This window comes from Myotis nattereri (genome assembly GCF_964212035.1).
Source record: "Myotis nattereri genome assembly, chromosome: X".
NCBI classification, from domain to species: Eukaryota; Metazoa; Chordata; class Mammalia; order Chiroptera; family Vespertilionidae; genus Myotis; species Myotis nattereri.
In genome coordinates, this window is record NC_138078.1 from 27,802,742 (window position 1) to 27,830,354 (window position 27,613).

Genomic DNA, 27,613 nt, shown 5'->3' on the forward strand with positions numbered 1-27,613 from the left:
AGGGCTGACTGGCAGCCATTTATGTTTGCTCTGCCTTGGTGATTCCCTGAGACCCAACCCCACACAATTTACAACACCACCCAAGCTGTGTGCAGTGGTTTTTACATATGAATGGTCAGTCCTTTCTTAGGCTATAAATCTGTCAAACAAGCTGCAGCTGGGTCAGGGAGCCCCAAATCTATCAATAAAAGGCCCAAGACCTGGCACCAGCACCATCCTGCCTTGCTTCACAGCTGGGCCTCGTCTGGGCACTTCCAAACCCCATACAAAGAGGAGGAATTTGCAGATCTCTCTGTAGCTGCTGCTGGATGGCCCCAGGCAGTGGCTTACTTTGCACCTCCTTGGACCCAAGAGCCAGTGTACCCAGTGGTCAGTGTCAGATCACACCAGATTACAATTCTTTACATCTATAAGTGACACACTCAAGGAGCAGACTCAGTGAGCAACAGAGCCCCACTTAAGCAAGTCCTGCTCCATAAGGGTGCCTCCTGCACAGCTGATCTCCTACTGCAGTCTCAGCTGGCCCCCACAGTCAATTTGCCTGAAGGTCAATTCCTCCTAGTGACACCAACAGCAATCAAGGCTCAACTACAACAAAACTGTGCACACAGCCCACAAAAGGGTGCACCAAGGGTGTCCACCTCAGGTGATTGGGGAGGCTGAGCCACTGGACCCTATAGGACACATACTACACCAGGCCACTCTATCAACTCCAGAAGACTTGCAGCTACCCAATACATGAAAAACAAACACAGGGAAGCAACAAAAAAGCGGAGACAAAGAAACATGTCACAAATGAAAGAAATGGAAGAAAGAAAACTACTGGATATACAGTTCAAAACCACAGTTATAAGGTTACTCAAGGATCTTCGAGAAACCTCTGAAGAACTTAGTGAGACTTTCAAGGATCTTAGTGAGAATGCCAAAAAAATAGAAAAGGACCAGTCAGAAATTAAGCATACACTGACTGAAATAAAGAATAATATACAGGGATTCAACAGTATACTAGAGGACCCCAAGAATCAAATCAATGATTTGAAATATGAGGAAGCAAAAAACACCCAACCAGAAGAACAATAAGAAAAAAGAATCCAAAAATATGAAGATAGTGTAAGGAACCTCTGGGACAACTTCAAGCATACCAACATCCAAATTATGGGGGTGCCAGAAGAAGAGAGAGAATAAGATATTGAGAACCTATTTGAAGAAATAATGACAGAAAACTTCCCCTACCTGGTGAAATAGACTTACAAGTCCAGGAAGCACAGAGAATCCCAAACAAGAGGAATCCAAAGAGGACCACACCAAGACACATCATAATTAAAATGCCAAGGGCAAAAGACAAAGAGAATCTTAAAAGCAGCAAGAGAAAACAGTCAGTTACCTACAAGGGAGTACCCATATGACTGTCAGCCGATTTCTCAACAGAAACTATGCAGGCCAGAAGGGAGTGGCAAGAAATATTCAAAGTGATGAATAGCAAGAACCTACAACCAAGATTACTTTACTCAGCAAAGCTATCATTCAGAATTGAAGGTCAGATAAAGAGCTTCCCACACAAGAAAAAACTAAAGTAGTTCATCACCACCAAACCAGCATTATATGAAATGCTAAAGGGTATTCTTTAAGAAGAGGAAGAAGAAAAAGATAAAGATAAAAAATATGAACAACAAAATGAAAACAAATACATATCTATCAACAATTGAATCTAAAAATCAAATGAATAAAAAATCTGATGAGCAGAATAAACTGGTGAATAGAATAGAATCAGAGGCATGGAAATGGAACAGATTGACAAGTCTCATAGAGAAAGACGTGTGTGGGGGGGTGCGGAAAGAGATTAGACAAAAATCTTATATGCATGTATGCATTATCTATGGACACAGACAAATAGTGTGGTGAGGGCCTGGGGTGGGATGGGAACCAGGTGGAGGGGAGCTATGGGGGGGGGTGGAGGGACATCTGTAATAATCTCAACAATAAAGATTTAAAATAAATAAATAAATAATTTTTTCTCTAGAAGAAAAAAAGAATTAGGGAAATAGGGAAAGGAAAATGGTTTGAAATAAAGGATGTTAAAAGAAAAGAAAAAAGAAAAGAATTTAAAAGTAAAATAAAGGAGAAAGCTGGTAGGCTAAATTTAAAAAAGGAAAAAAGATGAGAAAACAGGAGAAAAAGAAAAGAGACAATGAAAAGAGAAAATAAAAATGGTCTGACCGGTGTGGCTCAGTGGTTGAGCATTGACCTATGACCCAGGAGGTCACAGTTCGATTCCTGGTCAGAGCACATGTCCAGGTTTCAGGCTTGATCCCCAGTAAGGGGCAGGCAGGAGGCAGCCAATTAATGATTCTATCTCATCATTGATGTTTCTATCTCTCTCTTTCCCTCTCCCTTGCCCTCTGAAATCAATAAAAATATTTTTAAAAATTGAGTAGTGAAAAAAAGAAAAAAACTGAATTGGAAAAGGGAAGAGGCAACTTAGATATATGAACAAAACAATTGACTAGAATAAATAATAAATCAATAAAGCAGATGAAGATAAATTTAAAAGGGGGATAAAAGAAAGGGAAGAGAAAAACTAAAAAAAAAAAGAGATTACAGAAGAAAAAAGGGGAAAAAGAGAGAGAAAAGTGAAGTGGCATTCCTTTCAGCAGTGTTTAGTATCTCATGGAAGTTCCCTTTTGCTCTAATTCTGTTTGCTAATTTTGGGTTTCCTATGTGGTACTTAGGTGCCACCCACTGTCAGGAACTGTCCTCCTTTGGCTCTCAGCAACCTTCTTGAAGCTCCAAGCAATCCACTGACCCACCGTTTGTGTTTGTCTCCATAGGCCTTGACTGCAAGCAGGAGGGGCCAATCTGCCCTCTAACATTTGTTTGTTAGCAGCATGGCTCCTAGGACTGGGACCACAGAAACCTCTGCCCCCTTTTGCCTGCTAGCCAGCTGTCAATCTTAGTCATTCAACAGTGTATTTCTGAAAGGGCTTTAGGCAGGGGAAGTGCTTTTTAGTTTTCAGGGAATTTGGTGGGTGATTCCCTGTCCCATATATACTCCTCTGGGAGTGGCCCAAAATATTACTCTTCCCTGGGCTGGACAGAGATCCTTGTATGGAGACCAGCGGGGTGGGCTGGAGACCTGGAGTTTTTATCAGCTTTCCTGTGTGGGGAAAGTACCAGTCCTGTTCCCAGGATAATGGATCAGATGGTCTGTCCCCAAATCCAGTTACTGATGCTCCTGTGACTTTTCAAACCTGTAGGCTTGGTCTCTCCTTTTGTTTCCTCTAGAAAGATAAAAATAGAAGGTGTGGCATGCACGACCCCTAAAGATGGGACAAGCAGCTAGCTCCTCTCAGGAAAAAATGGCCATTTCATTTGGGGGCCTAAGACCAAAGACTCCTAGCTACTGCTTTTCCACATCTCCCCGAAATACTTCCTACCCCAGCCTCTCTTTAGTCACTTCAACTCCTCGTCTTCCTCCCTGCACCAAAGCCTCAAGTGAGAAGCTGCAAATGAAGACTCCTGTGCTCTGGGTTTAAAACAAACAAACAAAAAACAACAACAAAATGAGACTGTTGCTTTCTCTACGACCAGCTCTGGTCTACCGGCTCCAAACTCCACTGCAGCCAGCAGCCCTGCCACCTATCACAGCTGGTTGTTACATGGGCCACTGACCTTGGCTCTGGTGCTCTGGGCTGTGGAGCTCAGCCTGGTTTCCAGGCCTCATTCTTCTGAGGGAACAGACCCTCTTATAGCTAGGAGCTCTCTCCTCATTCTCAGCTTGCTGGCCTGCCACCCCTGAAAGCTGAGTGAGCTCCTCTCTTGATGTCACCCTTCCTACCTATCTCCAGGTGTTTTCTGTCCTTCTTTGATATGTGTCCTCATCAGCTGGACCTCACTTGGTAATTCCAGGTGATTCTTCTCCAATTTAGTTGTATTTCCAGTTTGGCCCTGGGACAAGGTGCACGACAGGTCTGCCTATTCATCTGCTATTTTCTTGAACTCCCAATGTTAAATTCTCATTGACTGTCACATTATGGTTGCATGGGTTGTTATAATTGGGGAAAACTAGGTGAAGAGGTATCATATTTTCTGTACTATTTTTCAACTGCCTAAAATTATTTCAAAATTAAAAATTAAAAAGATAATGTGCAATTTATGAGATTTCAAAAAGAAACAAAACCTGAGAATTCTGATTTCAGCCTTACTCCTTTAGAGTAAATCATTATAATTTCTTTAAGCTATTTTCACCTTGGACATATTATTCATCTATTTTTTCTGGTCTGTATTCTTTCCAGATATTTTTATCTCTTAATCTTTGGGGAGGCAGTATTCTGATTGACACAGGGCAAAGCATGCAATATTAGCATCAATATTCACTTCACTCTGACCCAGGCTGCCACTCTGGTAGCCTGTCTTGAAATACTAATGAGATGAATGGTGAAGGAAAAAATCTCAGAGTTCTAAAGTTCATATAAATGTAGGCTACAGTAGAAAGGTTATAAGAAAAATAAAAGTTAAGCCTGGAAAGAGCAGACCAAAGTTTTAAAAGTATGAATTATATAATTAGTTTATCAATTATTTATTTATTCATTTATTATAATTTGTTTTTTCACAATTGAATAGCACATTTTTAAATTTAAAGTATAAAATAAGCTTTCTAAAACAACTAAAATTTTCATTTAATCTTCAACTACTTGAAAAATATATCAACATACTATTCTTTTTAAATAAACTGAATTTGCATAATCGATACTGAAGGAATCACTTTACCTTAAGCAACCCACAAAATTAAATAAAAGAAAATCTCATGCTAGAATGTAGTATAGTCGAAAGAGTTCTAGTTTCTAGTTAGTGCCATCTGTCCCTGCAAAATTCCTGCAGGAGCTCTTCACATATTCACTCCATAGTCTATTGAAAGCAGCCTTGGATTTGTACAAAAGTGTGGCCCTCCTGTAATGCAATTAGCTGAATATTTGAAGTTCCTGGGAGCCTCAAAATAAATGGAAAAATGAGAAGGTGGCAGCCTGTAATTCAAAATTTGTTTGAAAATTAGGAGAATTTATAGGCAAGAATCAGAGTTCTGAATAGGTAGGATAATTCCTGGCATGTCATGTATATGCTGATTTTCTTGATATCTTTCTTATGGCTAGTTATTTTTTAATTGGGGTAGAATATACTAGTATATACAGCAAAATGTGAAGTGTACACGTCAACATAATGTTTTTGAGATTTACCCTATGTTACATATAGCAACACTTTTATGTTGCTTAGTAAAATTTCATTGAAGATATATACCCCCTTCATTTATTCATTCCACATATGACTAGGTTTTAACTTAATCTTTTTTGTAAATATATTTTTATTGATTTCAGACAGAAAAGGAGAGGGAGAGAGATAGATAGAAACATAAATGATGAGAGAGAATCATTGATTGGCTACCTCCTGCACACTCCCTACTGGGGATCAAGCCCTCAACCTGGGCATGTGCCCCAACCAGGAATTGAACCGTGACCTCCTTGTTCAACCACTGAGCCACACCAGCTGGGCCAACTCAATCTTTTTAAGAAGCAATTGTAACTGAACTAAGGCAATTTGGGTATACTCAAATATTAGGTTGCCTTGGTGGATATTGGAAATCTATAATAGTTAGTGACAGAAAAATGTCTCTATGTCTCTGCTCCCAGGACCTCACCACCAATAGTATGCTATAATTCAGGGGTGGGGAACCTTTTTTCTGCCAAGGGCCATTTGGATATTTATAACATCATTTCCAGGCCATACAAAATTATCAACTTAAAAGTTAGCTGCTATATTTGGTCTAACATTTACTTAACTCAGACCTAATGCCTTGGTGGAGCCAGACCAAATGATTTTGGAGATCATATACAGCCCATGGGCTAGACGTTACCCACCCCTGCTATAATTCAGAGTGTTCTGGATTAATAGACATTTGATCTTGTCCAAAGCAGCCATGTAGACATTTGGTCTATGCCTAAAGGTCCTTAGTATTTGGTCCTGTCCAAAAAGTCCATGGAGATACTTGGTCCATAATTCTTTTAATAATACAAACATTTAACTTTGTTAAATTTGTATTTATGTTGTTTTTTATTGTAATTCATGGTGAAGTTTTGGCAGAACCAAATATCAAGGGCCTTTTGACCTGGACTAAATGACTCATTGGACATTATGGACAGGACCAAATGTCCTACAAGTGCAGTCTTCTACAGATACCATAGTTATGAGAAAGTGGTTATACTGTTGTTCTCTTAGGCATTTCAGTAAACATTTTGTTGCAGATTTCTATGTAAGACTGACTTGAGACTATTCAGAATCCTCCAAAAGTGGCTACATATAAGAACCAGAGCTAATCATAGATCTTGGGCACCAGTTTAAGACGTACAGGACCCTGACTTCTCAGGATGTCTTATCCAATTCCTGCAAAGGCAGAAACATAGATAATATTTCTAGCCAATCCACATATGTTGACTTCACAATTAAAATCATTCTTTACATTATTCTAATTAACAAAACACCTGATGCTGCTCAGAAATAAAGATAACGGAAGAGCACCAGGAGGGCTGAATTCATGAATACAGGCTCTGAAATAATAAATAAACTAGACCCAGAAGTGTATACTATTGATTAGGGGCTGTAAGTGTTCACTAGTGAGCTCTAGGGTAGATAGTGGAATATAACACATGCATAACACAAACCACATTTTAAATGTTTTAAAGTGAATTGCCGACAATATTAGACATTTTCTAATCATGCTTATGAATACCCAAGTCTAATTTGCTAAAAAAAGGATATAATCTCTACATTAAGGTGTTATCTCAGGGAGGCTGCTCTTCTTGACAGACTTGAGAATGTCTCTGGCTGTTTAATAGGTTAACTGTCCTAGCTTCCCAATCCTGGGCAATCTCTAAAATATTAAAGCGTGGGAGCAAGTGAGCAAATCATTGTTGTTATACAGCACATTGTTCAATTAGAGCCCCTGGCAATTAACTCTGAAAACAATAGGAACATATGCTATATTCAGTGGCTTTAACAGAAATATTTATTTCACTGGATCTGCAATTGGATGGGGTGAATCAAACAACTGAAAGTCAGACAATCTGAGTAGGCGGGGCTCAGATCTACTCTATGTGTCTCATTGGAGACCCAGTTTGAAAGTGAACCACCTGGCCAAAGCTCTCCTCATGCTAATGCTTGAGGTGCAAGAGGGAAGAAGAAATATGTGAGGCCTTGTAAGGTCTAGATTTAAAACTGATTCTTAGTCACTTCCACCCACATATCATAGGACAGAGCAAGTTAGCAGATCAAGCTGAAAGTAAAGGGCAGGGAGGTGCCTCTGCCCATGATGAGGTCACTGTAAGGCCACGGAGGTAGGGAGGGCTATAGCACTTGAGCCTGTTACTCAGCTGTCATATTTTCCTCATAAACCAAACATACTGTTACCTCTCCCTGAATTAAATATTTCTCTTTTCATTGTACCTGTTAAAATATTATTGACCAAGAGGGAAAGAGACTTTTATTTTTGATACAGATTTTTTTTTTCATTTTGTGCACAAGCCTCTTAAAAATATTAGGACGTACTGAAGATCTGTTTTATAAAATTGTATTCATTTTACAATCAAATATTGAACACTTACTATATATACACCAAGTGAAGAAACACAAAGATGGATCAGATGTAGATAATTTCTCAATTATCTTGAGGGTTTGGGAGTTGAGGAGGGAAGTGGGGCAGGGGTAGCAGAAATTGAGCAGAGTGGTTAAAACCATCAGTTTGGGCAGAGACTGTGCCATCTTGGGTGGCTGTTACCGGTATCCAGAGACCAGCTACTAACCCGGCAACAACGGCTCTCAAGCAGCGTGACTACGAGAACTCAGAGGAGCCTTGCTTCTCCCCACAGAAAGCAGATCCAAGCAACAGCGGCCTCCTGATCACCACGCGCTCTGTCTGAGGAACAGCTGCTGTGTGTGAAGCCTCCCTCCACCAGCCAGAAGAGCCACAACAGCTGTGAACAGCACCCATCAGAGGACCTGCTCCCAATAGAGGAGCAGCTGCTGCCACAACTGCCCAAGGAGCAACCACAGCCCGAGGAGCCACTGCCACCTAGGAAGCAGCCACTGAACGACTCAATATCTATATATGTCAGTGAGATCAAACATGGGTAGACAAACAAATCCTCAAAGGAAAGAAAAGGAGGACTCGCCAGAAAAGCAGCTAAGTGATACAGAGGCATGTAACATGACAGAAAAAGAATTCAGAATAAGGATCCAAGAGTGCATAAACCAGATGGAGGAAAAAATCGACAACTTATGCAAGAAGCAAGAAGAAACAGATGAAAAAATCGATAACATATGGAAGAAGCTAGAAGAAACAGATGAAAAAATCAACAACTTAAGTAAGACCCAAGAAGAAATGAAGAGCGATATAGCTGCAATAAAAAAACACCATTGAAAGTATCAACAGTAGACTAAGAGAAGCGGAAGACCGAATTAGTGAATTAGAAGACAAGGAAGCAAAACACAACCAAACTGTACTTCAATTGGAGAAAAAAATTAAAAGACAAATGGAGAGTCTAAGGGAGCTTTGGGACAACATGAAACGAAACAACATATGAATAATAGGGGTGCCAGAACAACAGAAGGATGAACAAGGATTAGAAAACCTATTCGAAGAAATAATATCAGAAAACTTCCCTGAGGTGGGGAAGAAAAAAGTCACACAAGCCCAGAGAGTCCCAAGCAAGGTGAACCCGAAAAGACCCACACCAAGACACATCATAATTACCATGGCAAATGTTCAGGACAAAGAGAGAATCTTACAGGCTGCAAGAGAGAGACGGAAAGTTACATACAAGGGATCTCCCATTAGATTATCAAATGATTTCTCAACAGAAACACATCAGGCCAGAAAAGAATGGACGGAAATTTACAAAGTGATGCAAAGCCAAGGACTGAATCCAAGAATACTCTATCCAGCAAGGCTATCATTCAAAATTGTAGGGGAAATAAGAAGCTTCACAGACAAAAAAAGGCTAAGGGAGTTTATCACTACCAAGCCAGCAATGCAAGAAATGCTATAGGAACTGGTGTAAAAAGAAGAAATAAAAAGCTCAGAAAGAAAACAGCCACACAAAAAAAGAAATGGCTACAAACAAGTACCTTTCAATAATAACTTTAAATGTAAACGGGCTAAATGCTCCAACCAAAAGACATTGAGTGGATGAATGGATAAAATATCATGACCCATACATTTGCTGTCTACAAGAGACCCACCTCATTAGAAGGGACTCACACAGACTGAAAGTGAAGGGATGGAAACATATCTTTCAGGCAAATGGCAAGGAAAAGAAAGCTGGGGTAGCAATAGTTATATCAGACAAAACAGACCTCAAAGTGAAGGCCATAACAAGAGATACGGAAGGCCACTTCATAATACTAAAGGGATCATTACAACAAGAAGATATAACCCTGATAAACATATATGCACCCAATGCAGGAGCACCCAAATACATAAAAAAACTCCTGGAAGATATCAAAGGAGAGATGGACAACAATACAATCATAGTAGGGGACTTTAATACACCAGTGACATCACTGGATAAATCCTCTAGACAAACAATCAGCAAAGAAACAGCAATCCTAAAAGACTCACTAGATCAGAGGGACTTAATTGACATCTTCAGAACACTTCACCCCACAGCCACAGAATATACATTCTACTCAAGTGCTCAAAGGACAGATTCAAAAATAGACCACATATTGGGTCACAAAGAAAGTCTCCCCAAATTCAAGAAGATTGAAATCATACCAAGCATCTTCTCAGACCACGATGGCATAATATTAGAAATAAACTACAATAAAAACAACCCAAAATACTCCAACACATGGAAGCTGAATAGTATGTTATTAAATATTGATTGGGTTACCAATGAGATCAAAGAAGAAATTAAAAACATCCTGGAAACTAATGACAATGAAAACACAACAATCCAAAACCTATGGGACACAATGAAAGCAATCCTAAGAGGGAAGTTTATAGCTCTACAGGCCTATCTCAAAAAACAAGAAAAAATGGTAGTAAATCATCTAACTCTACAACTCAAAGAATTAGAAAGAGAGCAGCAAAAAAACCCCAGGGTGAGCAGAAGGAAGGAGATAATAAAGATTAGAGCAGAAATAAATGACATAGAGACCAAAAAAATAATACAGAAAATCAATGAAACCAAGAGCTGGTTCTTAGAAAGGATAAACAAGATTTACAAACCTCTAGCCAGACTGACAAAGAAGCAAAGAGAGAGGACCCAAATAAACAAAATCAGAAAAGATAGAGGCAAAATAACAACAGACCCCACAGAAATACAAATGATTGTTAAAAAATACTATGGACAGCTCTACTCCAACAAACTAGACAACCTGGAGGAAATAGACATATTCTTAGAAAAATACAACATTCCAAAAATCAATCAGGAAGAATCTAAAAATCTCAATAGGCCAATAACTATGGAAGAAATTGAAGCAGTCATCAAAAAGCTTCCAGCAAACAAAAGCCCAGGACCAGATGGCTTCACAGGGGAATTTTACCAAACATTCAAGGAAGAACTAAAACCTACCCTCCTCAGACTACTACAAAAAATTCAGGAGGAAGTAACACTTCCAAGCTCATTCTATGAAGCCAGCATCACCCTAATACCAAAACCAGGTAAAGACAACACAATGAAAGAGAATTACAGGCCAATATCCCTCATGAACATAGATGCCAAAATCCTCAACAAAATCTTAGCAAATCGGATCCAGCAGTACATCAGAAAGATCATACACCATGACCAAGTAGGATTTATTCCAGGGATGCAAGGATGGTACAATATCTGCAAATCAATAAACGTGATACATCACATAAACAAACTGAAAGAAAAAAACCACATGGTCATATCAATTGATGCAGAAAAAGCATTTGACAAAATTCAACACCCATTTTTGATAAAAACTCTCAGCAAGGTGGGAGTAGAAGGATCATACCTCAACATAATAAAAGCCATATATGACAGGCCCACAGCCAACATCATACTCAATGGACAAAAACTAACACCATTTCCCCTAAGAACAGGAACAAGACAGGGATGCCCCCTCTCACCACTCCTGTTCACCATAGTACTGGAAGTGTTAGCCATTGCAATTAGACAAGAAGAAGAAATAAAAGGCATCCAAATTGGAAAAGAGGAAGTAAAACTGTCCTTATTTGCAGACGACATAATATTATACATAGAAAACCCTAGAGACTCCATCAAAAAACTACTAGACTTAATACATGAATTTGGCAATGTAGCAGAATACAAAATTAACCCCAAGAAATCTGAGGCATTTCTATACACCAATAGTGAACTTTCAGAAAGAGAGATTACAAAAATAATCCCATTTACCATCGCACCAAAAAAATTAAGCTACCTAGGAATAAACTTAACTAAAGAGGTAAAAGACCTCTACTCAGAAAACTACAGGTCATTGAAAAAAGAGATAGAGGAAGACATAAACAGATGGAAGAACATACCGTGTTCATGGATTGAACATCATTAAAATGTCCATACTACCCAAAGCAATCTATAAATTCAACGCACATCCCATTAAAACACCAAGGGCATACTTCACAGATCTAGAACGAACTCTCCAAAAATTCATCTGGAATAAAAAAAGACCCCGAATAGCTGCAGCAATCCTGAAAAAGAACAAAGTATGTGGGATCTCAATACCAGATATCAAGCTGTATTACATAGCCACTGTTCTCAAAACCGCCTGGTACTGGCACAAGAACAGACATATTGATCAATGGAATAGAATAGAGAGCCCAGAAATCAGAGCGAACCAATATGCTCAATTAATATTTGACAAAGGAGGCAAGAACATACAATGGAGCCAAGATAGTCTCTTCAATAAATGGTGTTGGGAAAATTGGACAGATATATGCAAGAAAATGTAACTAGATAACCAACTTACACCATACACAAAAATAAACTCAAAATGGATAAAGGACTTAAATGTACGGCAGGAAACCATAAAAATTCTAGAAGAATCCAAAGGCAACAAAATCTCAGACATATGCTGAAGCAATTTCTTCACTGATACACTCCTAGGGCACTTGAAACTAAAGAGAAAATGAACAAATGGGACTACTTCAAAATAAAAAGCTTCTGCACAGCAAAAGAAACCATCAACAAAACAACAAGAAAACCCACTGTGTGGGAAAACATATTTGCCAATGTCATATCTGATAAGGACCTAATCTCCAAAATTTATAGGGAACTCATACAACTTAACAAAAGGAAGATAAACAATCCAATCAAAAAATGGGCAAAGGACCTAAATAGACACCTTTCAAAAGAGGACATTCAGAAAGCCAAGAGACATATGAAAACATGCTCAAAGTCACTAATTATCTGAGAGATGCAAATCAAAACGACAATGAGGTACCATCTCACACCTGTCAGAATGGCTATCATCAACAAATCAACAAACGACAAGTGCTGGAGAGGATGTGGAGAAAAAGGAACACTTGTGCACTGCTGCTGGGAATGCAGACTGGTGCAGCCACTATGGAAGACAGTATGGAGTTTCCTCAAAAAACTACAAATGGAACTCCCATTTGACCCTGTGATCCCACTTCTAGGAATATATCCCAGGAAACCAGAAACACCAGTCAGAAAGGATATATGCACCCCTATGTTCATAGCAGCACAATTCACCATAGCTATGATCTGGAAACAGCCTAAGTGCCCATCTGTAGATGAATGGATTAGAAAACTGTGGTATATCTACGCGATGGAATACTATGCTGCTGTAAAAAAGAAGGAACTCCTACCATTTGCAACGGCATGGATGGAACTGGAGAGCATTATGCTTAGTGAAAATAAGCCAGTCAATGAAGGAAAAATACCACATGATCTCACTCATTCATGGATAATAGAGACCATTATAAACTTTTGAACAGTAATAGATACAGAGGCAGAGCTGCCTCGAACAGATTGTCAAAATGCAGTGGGAAGGCCGGGGAAAGTTGGTGGGCAGGAGGGAGGAGTATAAGAGATCAACCGAAGGACTTGTATGCATGCATATATGCATAACCAATGGACATGGGACACTGGGGGGTGGGGGAGGCCAGGGGATAGTCAAGGGCGGGGGGGGGGGAAAAAGACACATTTGTAATACCCTTTGTAATACTTTAAGCAATAAAAAAATAAATAAAAATAAAACCATCAGTTTGGGGCAGTGGTTCTCAACCTTCTGGCCTTTTAAGTACAGTTCCTCATGTTGTGACCCAACCATAAAATTATTTTCGTTGCTACTTCGTAACTGTAATGTTGCTGCTGTTATGAATCATAATGCAAATATCTGATATGCAGGATGGTCTTAGGCGACCCCTGTGAAAGAGTCGTTCGACTGTTAAAAGGGTGTGCCACTCACAGGTTTAGAACTGCTGGTTTGGGGCTTAAGCATCCCTACATTGGAGGTTCAGGACCACCATATCAGGTACAGTTTTAACCACTGACACAAAGACAAAACAAGACCTTGTACCTTGTAGACACAGAATTAAAAATATGTAAGTATGCCCTACACTTATAAGTGTTCAATTAGAAGCTAGCATAAAACTTCGGGTTACTTGGACCAGATTGGACACAACCTTCCACCTTCATTTTCTCCTCCATTCTGTTGTCTCACTAGTACTGTACTAATTGCTGTCCAGCAGCTGGCTTCGGGGACAACCTTCACAATAACAGGCTGTAAAAACCAACTACAGGGAGTTAAATCATTTTCAGGGATCTGTTCTGTCACGAAACCCATGTAAACAACTCTCAGTCGCGTTCCCTACAGAAACAATGAGCTGGAACAGATTCAAAAACCATGGATAGAACACATGTCACCAACCTGACCCGGTGCCCTATGAGACAGCATAGTCCAGCTGGTTGTAGGACCACAGAACAAGGCAGCCCACTGGTGGGTACCAGGGTTGTTTTTCTGACATGCAGCTGATTTTCTAGAATCTCATTGACTGAGGAAACACATCCTCAATATCAATCAATCAGGGGCCATGACAGCTCCAAGATGATAAAGACAAATAAGCAAACACCTCATGTAATTTTAGGCTGCATTTACATAAGCATCCCTCCTTCTCTACACTAGAGTTTGGTCCCTAGGGACCCCTATGAATATTAGTCACCGACTTCCCACCCTGTAAAGGCAATAGGAGGCTGGAGCAAGGGAGACTGGAGACATTACTTACAAGGATGTTTGCATCATCAAGAATGATGGAGAAATTAGGATAGAAAACAGGATCCAGGTGGAAAAGTCTCAGTGATTGGACAGGATGAGGAGAGTGGATGATGGGATTCCTAGATAATGTCATAGATGACTGGTATGAGGTTCAAAGGAACAGAGGTTTTATTGTTGTTGCTCAATTAAACCTAATATTTTTTTCCTCCAAGATTCTATATCCAAATAATTTTAAAAATATGTGATTGAGAAATAGTTTGATAACTTGTGTTGTTCTAGAAATCTAATGTACAGCAATGGTGGTGTCCATTAATAATACTGTTTTGTATTCTTGGAATCTGCTGATACGATAGCCCTTAAATCTTCTTAACACACACACACAATCACAACTGTGTAGAGGTAATGGATATGTTAACTAGCTTGATTGCGGTGATCATTACATAATGTGTATGGATATCAAAACATCAAGGCTATATTTCAAATATGCACAATTTTTATGTCAACAATATCTCTATAAAACTGTTAAAAATAAGTCTGGCCTATAGGAAAATGACTTTCAGAGAAACATTAAACAATGAATCTGAAAAGATGGGCTGGCCACTGGAGGGCTTTCTGTGAAGTGCATGGTCACAAATACATACCTGTGGCCAAGATTAAAAGGGGGGAAGTTGGAAATGACAATAGCATCAATTAGGCTCTCCTGCTCTAAAGAGGAGTGGAGCCTGCTCCTGAAACTAAGGGCATTTGACTTGAGGGAAATTACTCTCCAAATGTTTGTGCACGTATCTGTAAGAAATGAGTAACATTTCTATAGCAAGGCCTTCACATTCTATACTATCAGGTAAAATGTACTTTTCTAAGTGCATCCATTTAGCATTAGAGAGTCAAAGGGTCCAGCAAGGGACACACCAATGCTTCTTCCTAACGCTCAAGAATGGGGCTACTGCCTGTCATTATGACAAGTTCCATGGAAGTTACTATCCTACCTGGGCCCAAATGTGGACAAAAGTAAACAACAGGAAAGGGACTTCCACTACTATGTAAGAGCACGGCATCTCTCTATTGACTTTTTTAAATGAACAAGAAAGCATCCTTGTGATTTCTACCTGGTAAACCTATTGGTTGTAACTATTAACTTGTGCAGCAAAGACTCGTGAAACAAACTAAGTTGGGCTTTGTGAGGAGAATAAACGCTTGCCGTTACTTTGTACTCTGTTATTAGTTCCTCCAAACCCATGGAGTTCCCTTGACGTGTCTTAGGTGTCTTAGGAGCTTGTCCAGGCACATTCCATCGGACAAATACATATTACGTCTGCATTACCCAGATCCTTTCCAGACATGAAGAAGGGATGCCCCGTTCCTTGATTTCTACTGAGAGTTACCATGTTTGCTTTTATTTCTAAACTTGGTAGATGGTATCAATTGATTAGTTGAACCAATGGGCTGCAATTATCAATTTTAAATGACAATAGCATTTCAGGAAAAGTAACTGATTGTGCTAGAACTAGTCTTGCACATAATTGGAAAGTGTACATTTAGAGAGTGTAAATTCAGCCCTTTCTTCATTTTCTTTCTTGTTTTCTCTTCTCAACTCTGAAGTCCCAAGCCCTGAGACTCCTAACAGCCTTCCAGCATAACGCTATGCTCTCAACTAGCAACGTTTTCCTTCATCTCCTCTCTCTTCCAAACTCTCACAGCATTTGTGCCTGTTTTTTGCTCACTGTTATAGAGAAAACATTCCTGATGCAGGAAATGCTTATTTTGCAACAGAAAAGGCTTTCCAACTAAAGGCTGGATTGTGGGATAAGGGGATGGGAGGGGAGGGGACATTTGTGAGATTGTACCTTTAAATCCGTGTTTCTCAAACAGCAGCAGGCATCAGGATCACCTGAAGGACTGGTTCACAACACAGATTTCTGGGCTCCTCCCCAGAGTTGCTGATCCAGTAGGTCTGAGTTGGGGCCTGAGAGTCTGTTTGTTACAAGCTCCCAGGTCATGCTGATGGGGCTGCTGGCCCAGGGCGCACACCTGAGAACCAATACTTTAAGCCAAACAACGAAAGTGATTGCCTGGTTTGTCTTGGCATCCAAATGCCAGTGTGAGCAACACAGGCACATTCTACCCAAACCTCTTGCTCCAAATTTGGGGTAGAGGTATTCTGCATTCATTGTGAGAGTCACAAGCTGCTATTGGGAGAAAAGTATATGATTTAGAGGAAGATTTGTATTTGTATTTGTTTTCTGTTTTGCCACTCTCTGGAAATTTCTTTAAAGTCTACAGGCCTCACTTTTGTATTATAAAAAGTAGAATAATAAATCCTTGCTGGGGTTGAAATCACATGTGAAGATGCCTGGTAAACAATCAAGTGCTCTATAAATGGTATAATTGTTCTACAGTAAGTAGTTTCTCCACGGTAGCTATTAAAAAGGAAATTATGGAAGACCAAATTCTGTTTTCAGAAAATTGAGCTACCTGTGTTCCCTGGGCCACTGACAAAACTAGTTTCCTAAAACTCTCCTGTCACAGGTAAAAAAAAGAAATACTGTACTAAGCTTTGACATAAAGCTTTTTTATGCCCTGGAGAACCACACACAGTGCAGATCTGTGGCATCCTACATATTCCAACAGCAATCCTAGTCCCTGTTGTGGAAAACCCATGAGAATAACAACGTGTGGGGTTTTTCTTAGCACCAATACGTTCAGAAAGCATCAGAATAGAGCCGCATGGGCATGATTCATTGACTATATCCCATTCCATTGTTTACCCTTCACCTTTCACATGACAGCTCATAATGAGAGAAAAACCTATCTCCTGTGATTACAACACACAGTGCAATGCATCCATTTGTTAGACCCAAATCTCATTGTTAAAACCTCAATACCTGCAGCTCCAGGGAATGTGCCACTCCCAAAGGACAGCACCTCAGATCCAGAAACAGCTGGGAGGAACCAGTGTAGTGTCCCCCAACATTCTCACATCCTGTAGGTGTGACTCTGCAGGGGACCATTCTAACCCCTTGGAGGCATTCCTTGCTGGCGGCAGCCCTTGCAGAAGGCGCGGGAGCTGCACAGCACAGGCTGGCCTTTTCTCAGCTCCTGGGTCCCTGACACTCAGGGCTTCCCTCTCCCTACAGAACAGCGAGCGAACACGCAGGCGCTGAGTAAAGGGACGCAATCCCATAGGGGCCCGTCAACAGCGGAGGTGATGTCATGGTCCCACCACATTCCTGTTGACACCAATGAGGTTATACAATTCAGCTTGCATAGGGGAAGCTCGGAAACGAAGGAAGGAAGGGAGGGAGAGCTGCGTGTATAGTCCCTACAGGCCACTGCATGTGCCTTCCCACAGCGCCGCAGCCCGCCCCCTGGGTTCCCACGCGGCAGCTCGCTCAGGCTCATCTCTCATCCGCTGGGCAACCCAAAGCGTCTGGGGCCAAGAGCGGGTGTCCAAGACAGCGGTCCCCCGAGACAGCTCCATGGGGCCAGCAGAATTGCAGGGGCGTCTGGCTTTTAGAAGAACCGGCTGCGTCTGTTTATTGGACAGTTGCACGTCCTCTCCTAATGGGTGCAGCCCCGCTGCGTCCCTCGGTATTCCCACACTCCAGCCAGGTCGGGGCGGGGAGAAGTGTACAATGAGAGACAGAGCTACCGGGAGGAATGAACTATAGACCATTTATTAGTTAACGAAAAACTCATAAACAAGATCCCACTTCGAGGTGGAAGTGAGTGGGATGAAAACCTTTGATGGCTGCTCATCTGCTCGGACGCGCATCTCGCCTCCTGTGCGAGGGAGGAGAGCTGGGTCTGTCTGTCCATGGGCAGCAGCCCTGGGAGTGAGAGGACCTTCTGTGCGAGGGAGGAGAGCTGGGTCTGTCTGTCCATGGGCAGCAGCCCTGGGAGTGAGAGGACCTTCTGTGCGAGGGAGGAGAGCTGGGTCTGTCTGTCCATGGGCAGCAGCCCTGGGAGTGAGAGGACCTTCTGTGCGAGGGAGGAGAGCTGGGTCTGTCTGTCCATGGGCAGCAGCCCTGGGAGTGAGAGGACCTTCTGTGCGAGGGAGGAGAGCTGGGTCTGTCTGTCCATGGGCAGCGGTGGGAGTGAGACGAGCATCGGGAAGGAACACGCGAACAGGCGGCGCCCGGCGGGCGGCAGCGGCCTGGGAGCGGGTCAGTAGAAGCAGACGGTGTGCAGGAAGGGCTGGCCGCTGTGCTCCTCGAACTCCAGCAGCAGCTCGGCGAGGTCGCTGTCCACGTCGTCCAGGAGGCTGACGCACTGGCACAGCTCGCAGAGGAGGATGGCGCCCAGGTGGGCCTCGCGGTAGTTGTCCTGGATGTCCACGTTCACCACGTGCACCAGCTGCAGGGTCTCCTGCTCCCGCTCGGTCAGCTCCAGCACCACCTGGTCGTACACCCGCTCCTCGCAGGTGAGGATCAGGTCGAAGGGCTCCTGGCAGCTGGCGAAGTGCTCGGGCCGCGGCTTGATGGCGCTGTTCCTCTGCAGCATGCGCAGCACCCCGTTCCGGGCGTACAGCTCCGGGTCTTTCCGGCGGAGGTCCCAGTACATGGCGTCGTAGGTGGTGCTGTAATCGTACACGTTGGGCTTGTCCGGCGCCGGCCCGGGGAGCTTCACGTGGGACCCCGTTCCGAAGGACCGGACCGCGAACCCCTTTTGGCTGAGGAGGTAGTGGGCCTCCATGCTGCGGTTCTGGTTGCTGGAACAGACCACCGCCACCCGCAGCTGCGCCGATGCCATGGCCGTTGGTCGTTGGTCGTTGGTCGCACTGGCCCCGCCCAGCAGAGGCGCTCTCAGGCCGGCAAGCCTTACGCTCCCCTAGGGCTTAGGTGACGTAACGTGAAGCCGTTGGGGGGACGTAAGGCTTGGGGTCAGGTGCAGTGTCCGTTGCACAGTGTGGGGCCGTGTGCAGTGTCCCGTGCACAGTGTGGGGCCGTGTGCAGTGTCCCGTGCACAGTGTGGGGCCGGGTGCACAGTGTCTTGTGCACAGTGTGGGGCCGGGTGCACAGTGTCTTGTGCACAGTGTGGGCCGTGTGCACAGTATCCGGAGGCCTCTTCTCACTGGCCCAGATCCCCAGCCATGGAATGAGAGAGGCCTACCCGCTTGGGCATCAGGCCTGTGCAGGCGTGTTGCTGCTCTGCGTGTGTGAGGCCTAGGTTCGCCATCACTGGCCTAGGCCAATATCTTCACAGGGGACTGCCCACTGGCACCATGGCTTTTCTTTATTGATTTTTTCTTCTCCCTCCTGAAGTTCTCATGTATTTTAAAGTTTTCTTTACTCCTGTCGCTACCACCCCACTCTCTGGTTGCAAATTCATTTGAAATGACAAGCCATTAAAAAGATGTGGGAGGAATCCAAGAGTAAGAGACCTGAGGTCGTTATACCTTGAGTTCACGCATTAAGTTGATCATAGAAAAACAAAATGGAATAAGCATCACTAAGGGGGTCACTTAAAACAGAGTGGGGAGGCCACTGAGGAAGTGAGACCCATGCACATTTCCTCTTAGATCTTGAATTAATGTTAAATTAGTGTTAAGCTGACCTGTTCCTAAAGTCAGTGCAAGGCCAACACCAAACATCCTGGATCAAGGATTGCTACATGGATATACATGGGCCTTACTTCCTCCTCATTATGGTGACCAGACCATCTGCAGTCTTCACCCAGTCAGTTTCAAAAACCAGCATCCTCCATGTACAGGATGGATCTAACCAATCCCTGCTGACCGAGCCCAAGTCCTTCATTTACCTGGAGGACCAAAATGAGAACAGCCCTTTTGGTTTGGGCCTGTATAAACCCTGTCTTTCTTTGTTCCCTCTGGAGCACATTTTACCTGTTTACCTGAATCTGTGTCCTAGATTGCAATCTCTCCTTTGCTCAAATAAACTTTTTATTCTTTACCAGTGGCCAGGTGCATGGACTTGTGCACATTGAATGGAAATTAATTAGAAGAAATACTTTAATATCACTATTCACCCTTTCTCTATAATAGAAGTGTCAACCAATTTCACAATCGACAATGACAGATTGAAACACACGTGTGCGATTGGCGCCAGCAAGAGCTTTATATGTATCATGTATGTGCAAACCAAAGTTTATTTTTAAATTGCCAGTGTGTATCGTATGAACTGGCTGGTCAGTCAGACAGTCGGTCAGACAGACGGGCGGTCACTTAGCCTCTTATATATAGACTAGAGGCCTGGTGCACAAAAATTTGTGCACTCGCGGGCGGGGGGGGGGGGTCCCTCAGCCCGGCCTGTGCCCTCTCACAGTCTGGGACCCTTCGGGGGATGACCATCTGCTGGCTGCGGCCTGCTCCCCAGGGGATTGGGCCTAAGCTGGCAATCAGACATTCCTCTGGCAGTTCGGCAGCCCTCGGGGGATGTCCACTTGCCAGTGGGGAGCAGGCCTAAGCTGCAGTTGGACATCCTTAGCGCTGCTGAGAAGGCAGGAGAGGCTCCCACCACCACCACTGTACAGGCAGCCATCAGCCTGGCTTGTGGCTGAGCAGAGGTTCTCCATGTGGGAGCTCACTGACCACCAGAGGGCAGCTCCTGCATTCAGTGTCTGCCCCCTGGTGGTCAGTGTGTGTCATAGTGACCAGTCATTCCCAGTCTTTCTGCTGTTAGGGTCAGTTTGCATATTACCCTTTTACTATATAGGATAGAGGCCTTGTGCACGGTGGGGGCCAGCTGGTTTGCCCTGAATGGTGTCCCGGATCAGGGTGGGGGGTCCCACTTGGGTGCCTGGCTAGCCTGGATGAGGGGCTGAGGGCTGTTTTCAGACTGCCTGCACGCCCTTCAGTGTGGGGGTTCCACTGGGGTGCCTGGCCAGCCTGGATGAGGGGCTGAGGGCTGTTTTCAGGCAGGCCAAGCCTGCAACTGAAGCTCCCAGTCTCTCCCTTTTTTCTTTCTTTTTTTTTTTATTCTGGGATTTATTTACCTTCTGTAATTGAAACTTTGTTGCAGCTCCAGCTCCAATGCCGACTGTCTGAAAGCAGGTATCTGGGGTTTGTTTAGCTTCTATAATTGAAACATAGTTGCATTTTGGAGCTGTTGCTTTCAGGCTCAGAGCCAGGCACAGCAGGCAGGGAACCTTGGCCTCCTCCATTGCCGGGGCAACCAAGCCTCATGTTCACTTCAGCTGCGTGGCTGCCAACCGCCATCTTGGTTGGCAGTTAATTTGCATATCACCCTGATTAGCCAATGGGAAGCATAGCAGAGGTATGGTTAGTTACCATGTTTGTCTATTATTAGATAGGATTGCAACCTAAATCTAGTTATTACTATTTTTTATTAGTTTGTGTGCATCTACTGTGTAAAGGCCACTCTTCTAGGTGCTGGGCATGCATCACTAAACAAAAGACAAAAAAAAAAAAACACACAATGCAGCCCCTCTCCCAGCAAAAACAAACAAAAAACTGTCTTCTCTGAGTTTATAGCCTAATCTACACTAATAAAAGAGAAACATGCAAATTAACTGTCCTTCCACGATGCCCACAAGCCACACCCACCAGCCAATGAGGAGTGAGTATGCAAATTAACCCAACAAAGATGGAAGGTTAATTTGCATACACAGGCACTGGGCAGCTGGGGGCAGGGCAGGTACTTCCTCCGCATTGCCATGGCGACAGTGGGGAAGTTCAGGCCCCGCAGCTACTTGCATGCCCACAGGTGCCAGGGAGCCAGGGGTGGGGCGGGGCGATGTACGCGGATGGCAGGGAGCTGGGGTCAGGGCGGGAGCTTCCTGCTCCGCAGCCACTTGTGCGCACGCAGGCGCCAGAAAGCCAGGGTTGGGGAGGCGTGTGCAGATGCCAGGGAGCCAGGGGCGGGGCCCGGAGCTTCCCCCGCATTGCCCCAATGGAGTGCAGAGGTTCTTGCTCACGGCAGCTTGCACGTGTGCTGGCACCAAAAGCCCTGTGGCAATGGGGCCAGGCATCCTCGGGAGCCAGGCCACTCTGAGCCTGTAGGCCCATGCCTAGGCCCGGAGGGTCCGGGGTCCCGGAATGTGACAGAGGGTGCACATTGGGCTGAGGGGACTTCCTCCCCCCCATGCATGAATTTTGTGCACCGGTCCCCTAGTGTAATTATAATTTGGAATTAAACCCAATTTTCAAATCCTTCTTTTACTCCAAAGTATAAGAGTGAAATGTGTTTATTTTCAAGAGGAATAAATTCTAATTGAACCAGTATTTCTCCTAGTGTCTTCCAAGGATCACCTTCATCAGAATCCCTTGACATGCTAATCAAAATAAACACTAATGGGCTCCAGAGAAGGCCTACTCAATTAAGTTCTATGAGGGTGGGTGCAGGAACCTTCGCATTCTTAGCATGAATATTTCCCAACCTTGAGAAGATCTGTCAAACTGAAGGGATTAGGCTCAAATAGTGAAGAATCAGGTTATTTTGTGCAAAAGAAAGTTTGAGATCTGCTGCCCAACCAAAGGGATAAACTTAAATGGTGGAGTTTCAGACACTAGCTGTAGCCCTGTTTCCTAAACTTCCAATAAGATTTCTCAGGAGCATTTGCTAATATTGGAGATTCTTAGGTCCATTTCACACAGATTCTGATCCAATGGGTCTAGGCTGGGATCACAGGTATTGATTAGTAGCACAATTTAGGAAATACAGAGTTTTAGGATAAAATTGCAAATCAGAGACATCAGACTGATTCCCCACTCAGGGAAAACTACCCAGGAGTGATATATTAGTCAGTTTATTTTTACCCAATTTAGTGATTTTTTTTTCTAACTTGGATTTGCCTTTTTGCTGCTCAATTTTCTTTCTCTGCTGGATTCATCTTTAAAGCTCAGCTGTGTGAGCCCTGGGCATGAAGGAACAAGCTTTCATCACAAGACTCTTAAATATTTATACTTATTACCCTGGCTAATTCCCCACTAAATCATTAGATCTTCAAGGGGAGAGACTAATCTTGTCAACTCAGTACCCACCTAGGGTCTTCCCCATCAGGTTTACAATACATATTTACTCAGTACTTGTCTGTTTAATAGTATTCTGAAGTATTGGAATATGTTTGGATCTAATTTAAACCACATTTTGCAATCCTCCTCTATTCTTGCAGTCAATTTTTCTTCCTTCAGTAAATGAGGAAGCATGTGGAAGTTTCTTTGCAGAACACACTGTAACAACTATTGATTCTCCTGAATATCTCTGTTCTCTCCACTCCAAGGACAATAGCAGAATACAGCAATGTGGGCTGATTAATGGAGATCAGAGCTGCACTTGAAAAGATTGCACTGATTTTTCTTTTATTGTTGGCTTCAAGCTGGGTAACTTCACCACTGCTGTATCATTTTAATATTAAATAAAAGTGCACTATTTAAAGCAAATGTATTTATTTAGAAATTTTTAACATTTGAATAAAATCAAATAACCATCTTTTTTCATTTTTATCAGTTTGGACATTGAGGTTTAAAATTTAAAAACAATTTGTGGGAAAGGTTTAGGATTAAAATGTTAAAATTTTAAAAGGAAACAAAGAAATGTGGTTTGAAGATATCCTTTTTGAAAATCTCTCTGTATGTCTTTTCTGAGCAGAAAACCATGGCTGAACATAGTGAGCCAATAGGCAGCTCAAATAATAAGATAGGAGCAAAGACAGTTTGGAAAATGAGGAAAGTGGAAAGAGACAAGCTTTTAGAGACCACTAAACCCAGGAGAGAATCCAGATTATTACACAGAATGGCTATGTGATCTTGGACAATTCACCAACCTCTTGAAAAATAGAAAAATGTCCCTAAAGGGTTTTTCTAAAAGGATTCATTAGGGTAAATATGCACATGACTTGGCACTCCAAGTTTCTTCCCCCTTAATTGAGATGATGCCAGATAAATTTTTAGAAAAGGAATAATAAAGGACAGATATAATAAATTGTAAACTTGTCAATTGGGACAGAAAATATAGCTAATATGGCCTATTAGCACTGATTTCAGCTAAACAAAGTAAACAAATACATACCTCAGTTGAAACTAATTCATCTAGCAAAGTCATGTGTTAAATAAAAAATAAAAAAATAGAAGAGATGAAACTAGCAAACTCATTTTCACACAAGAGATTTTTAAATATGTTCTTTGCTATTTCATTTTGAAACTTAATTTGCATCTATCATATTATTATGTCATTTTTTTAAGTAGATCGACATTGAGTAGTTATAAATTTTGAGTAGATATAAAGATATAAAGCAGAATTGCTTACATAGACTATGAGGAGTCCATTAATCACTCTGTGCCTTTGGGATATAGACTTCCTTACCATTTTCATGCAAAACTTCATCAATATTCCCAACTACACAGTGTATTTAGATTCAGGGTTGGCAACAAAATATTGCTAAATCCCAGCCTTATGCCCCAAATCCAATTTGATAACTTGGTTTATGCTGGTAGATGAGGGCAATAAACACTTGAGGAGTTTCACGGAACCACAAAGAAATTCTGTTTCAGTCTAATAAACTATTCCTGAATTTTTTTTTTTTTTTGGAAAAAAAAATTGAGAACGCAATTCTGCCCAGTTTTCTCCATTTTTGTCTCTTTTTTTAATTTATTGCTTAAAGTATTACAAAGGATATTACATATGTGTCCATTTTATCCCCCCGCCCTAGACAGTCCCCTAGCCTCCCCTATCCCCCAGTGTCTTATGTCCATTGGTTATGCTTATATGCATGCATACAAGTCCTTTAGTTGATCTCTTACCCCCCTAACTCCTGCCCCCAAACCCTCCCCGGCCTTCCCGCTGCAGTTTGACAATCTGTTTGAGGCAGCTCTGCCTCTGTATCTTTATTGTTCAAAAGTTTATAATGGTCTCTATTATCCATGAATGAGTGAGATCATGTGGTATTTTTCCTTCATTGACTGGCTTATTTCAGTTAGCATAATGCTCTCCAGTTCCATCCATGCTGTTGCAAATGGTAAGAGTTCCTTCCTTTTTAGAGCAGCATAGTATTCCATCGTGTAGATGTACCACAGTTTTCTAATCCATTCATCTACAGATGGGCACTTAGGCTGTTTCCAGATCTTAGCTATGGTGAATTGTGCTGCTATGAACATAGGGGTGCATATATCCTTTCTGACTGGTGTCTCTGGTTTCTTGGGATATATTCCTAGAAGTGGGATCACAGGGTCAAATGGGAGTTCCATTTTCAGTTTTTTAAGGAAACTCCATACTGTCTTCCATAGTGGCTGCACCAGTCTGCATTCCCACCAGCAGTGCACAAGTGTTCCTTTTTCTCCACATCCTCTCCAGCACTTGTCGTTTGTTGATTTGTTGATGATAGCCAGTCTGACAGGTGTGAGATGGTACCTCATTGTCGTTTTCATTTGCATCTCTAGGATGATTAGTGACTTTGAGCATGTTTTCATATGTCTCTTGGCTTTCTGAATGTCCTCTTTTGAAAGGTGTCTATTTAGGTCCTTTGCCCATTTTTTGATTGGATTGTTTATCTTCCTTTTGTTAAGTTGTATGAGCTCCCTATAAATTTTGGAGATTAGGCCCTTATCAGATATGACATTGGCAAATATGTTTTCCCACACAGTGGGTTTTCTTGTTGTTTTCTTGATGGTTTCTTTTTCTGTGCAGAAGCTTTTTATTTTGATGTAGTCCCATTTGTTCATTTTCTCTTTAGTTTCAAGTGCCATAGGAGTGTATCAGTGAAGAAATTGCTTCGGCATATGTCTGAGATTTTGTTGCCTTTGGATTCTTCTAGAATTTTTATGGTTTCCTGTCGTACATTTAAGTCCTTTATCCATTTTGAGTTTATTTTTGTGTATGGTGTAAGTTGGTGGTCTAGTTTCATTTTCTTGCATATATCTGTCCAATTTTCCCAACACCATTTATTGAAGAGACTATATTGGCTCCATTGTATGTTCTTGCCTCCTTTGTCAAATATTAATTGAGCATATTGGTTCGGGACGATTTCTGGGCTCTCTATTCTATTCCATTGATCTATATGCCTATTCTTGTGCCAGTACCAGGCAGTTTTGAGAACAGTGGCTTAGTAATACAACTTGATATCTGCTATTGAGATCCCACCTACTTTGTTCTTTTTCAGGATTGCTGCAGCTATTCGGGGTCTTTTTTTATTCCAGATGAATTTTTGGAGAGTTCGTTCTAGATCTCTGAAGTATGCCGTTGGTATTTTAATGGGAAGTGCGTTGAATTTATAGATTGCTTTGGGTAGTATGGACATTTTAATGATGTTGATCCTACCAATCCATGAACACGGTATGTTCTTCCATCTGTTTATGTCTTCCTCTATCTCTTTTTTCAACGACCTGTAGTTTTCTGAGTAGAGGTCTTTTACCTCTTTAGTTAAGTTTATTCCTAGGTAGCTTAATTTTTTTGGTGTGATGGTAAACTGGATTGTTTTCATAATCTCTCTTTCTGAAAGTTCACTATTGGTGTATAGAAATGCCTCAGATTTCTTGGGGTTAATTTTGTATCCTGCTACATTGCCAAATTCATGAATTAAGTCTAGTAGCTTTTTGATGGAGTCTCTAGGGTTTTCTATGTATAATATCATGTCATCTGCAAATAAGGACAGTTTTACTTCCTCTTTTCCAATGTGGATGCCTTTTATTTCTTCTTCTTGCCGAATTGCAAAGGCTAACACTTCCAGTACTATGTTGAATAGGAGTGGTGAGAGGGGGCATCCCTGTCTTGTTCCTGTTCTTAGGGGAAATGGTGTTAGTTTTTATCCATTGAGTATGATGTTGGCTGTGGGCCTGTCATATATGGCTTTTATTATGTTGAGGTATGATCCTTCTACTCCCACCTTGCTGAGAGTTTTTATCAAAAATGGGTGTCGGATTTTGTCAAATGCTTTTTCTGAATCAATTGATATGACCATGTGGTTTTTTTCTTTCAATTTGTTTATGTGATGTATCACGTTTATTGATTTGTGGATATTGTACCATCCTTGCATCCCTGGAATAAATCCTACTTGGTCATGGTGTATGATCTTTCTGATGTACTGCTGGATCCGATTTGCTAAGATTTTGTTGAGGATTTTGGCATATATATTCATGAGGGATATTGGCCTGTAATTCTCTTTCATTGTGTTGTCTTTACCTGGTTTTGGTATTAGGGTGATGCTGGCTTCATAGAATGAGCTTGGAAGTGTTCCTTCCTCTTGAATTTTTTATAGTAGTCTGAGGAGGATAGGTTTTAGTTCTTCCTTGAATGTTTGGTAAAACTCCCCTGTGAAGCCATCTGGTCCTGGGCTTTTGTTTGCTGGAAGCTTTTTGATGACTGCTTCAATTTCTTCCACAGTTATTGGCCTGTTGAGATTATTAGATTCATCCTGATTGAGTTTTGGAATG

The 27,613-nt window shown here is 42.1% G+C and overlaps 1 protein-coding gene across 1 annotated transcript; it reads right to left on the bottom strand.

The window, feature by feature from the left end:
* Positions 1–18,435: 18,435 nt before the first annotated feature.
* On the bottom strand, positions 18,436–19,020 carry LOC308511322 (RNA polymerase II subunit A C-terminal domain phosphatase SSU72-like; the record flags this gene model as incomplete). Its single annotated transcript, XM_081081360.1, has 1 exon — positions 18,436–19,020. One exon carries the CDS (start codon positions 19,018–19,020, stop codon positions 18,436–18,438), a length of 585 nt encoding a protein of 194 aa, XP_080937486.1.
* Between the last annotated feature and the right edge of the window lie 8,593 nt (positions 19,021–27,613).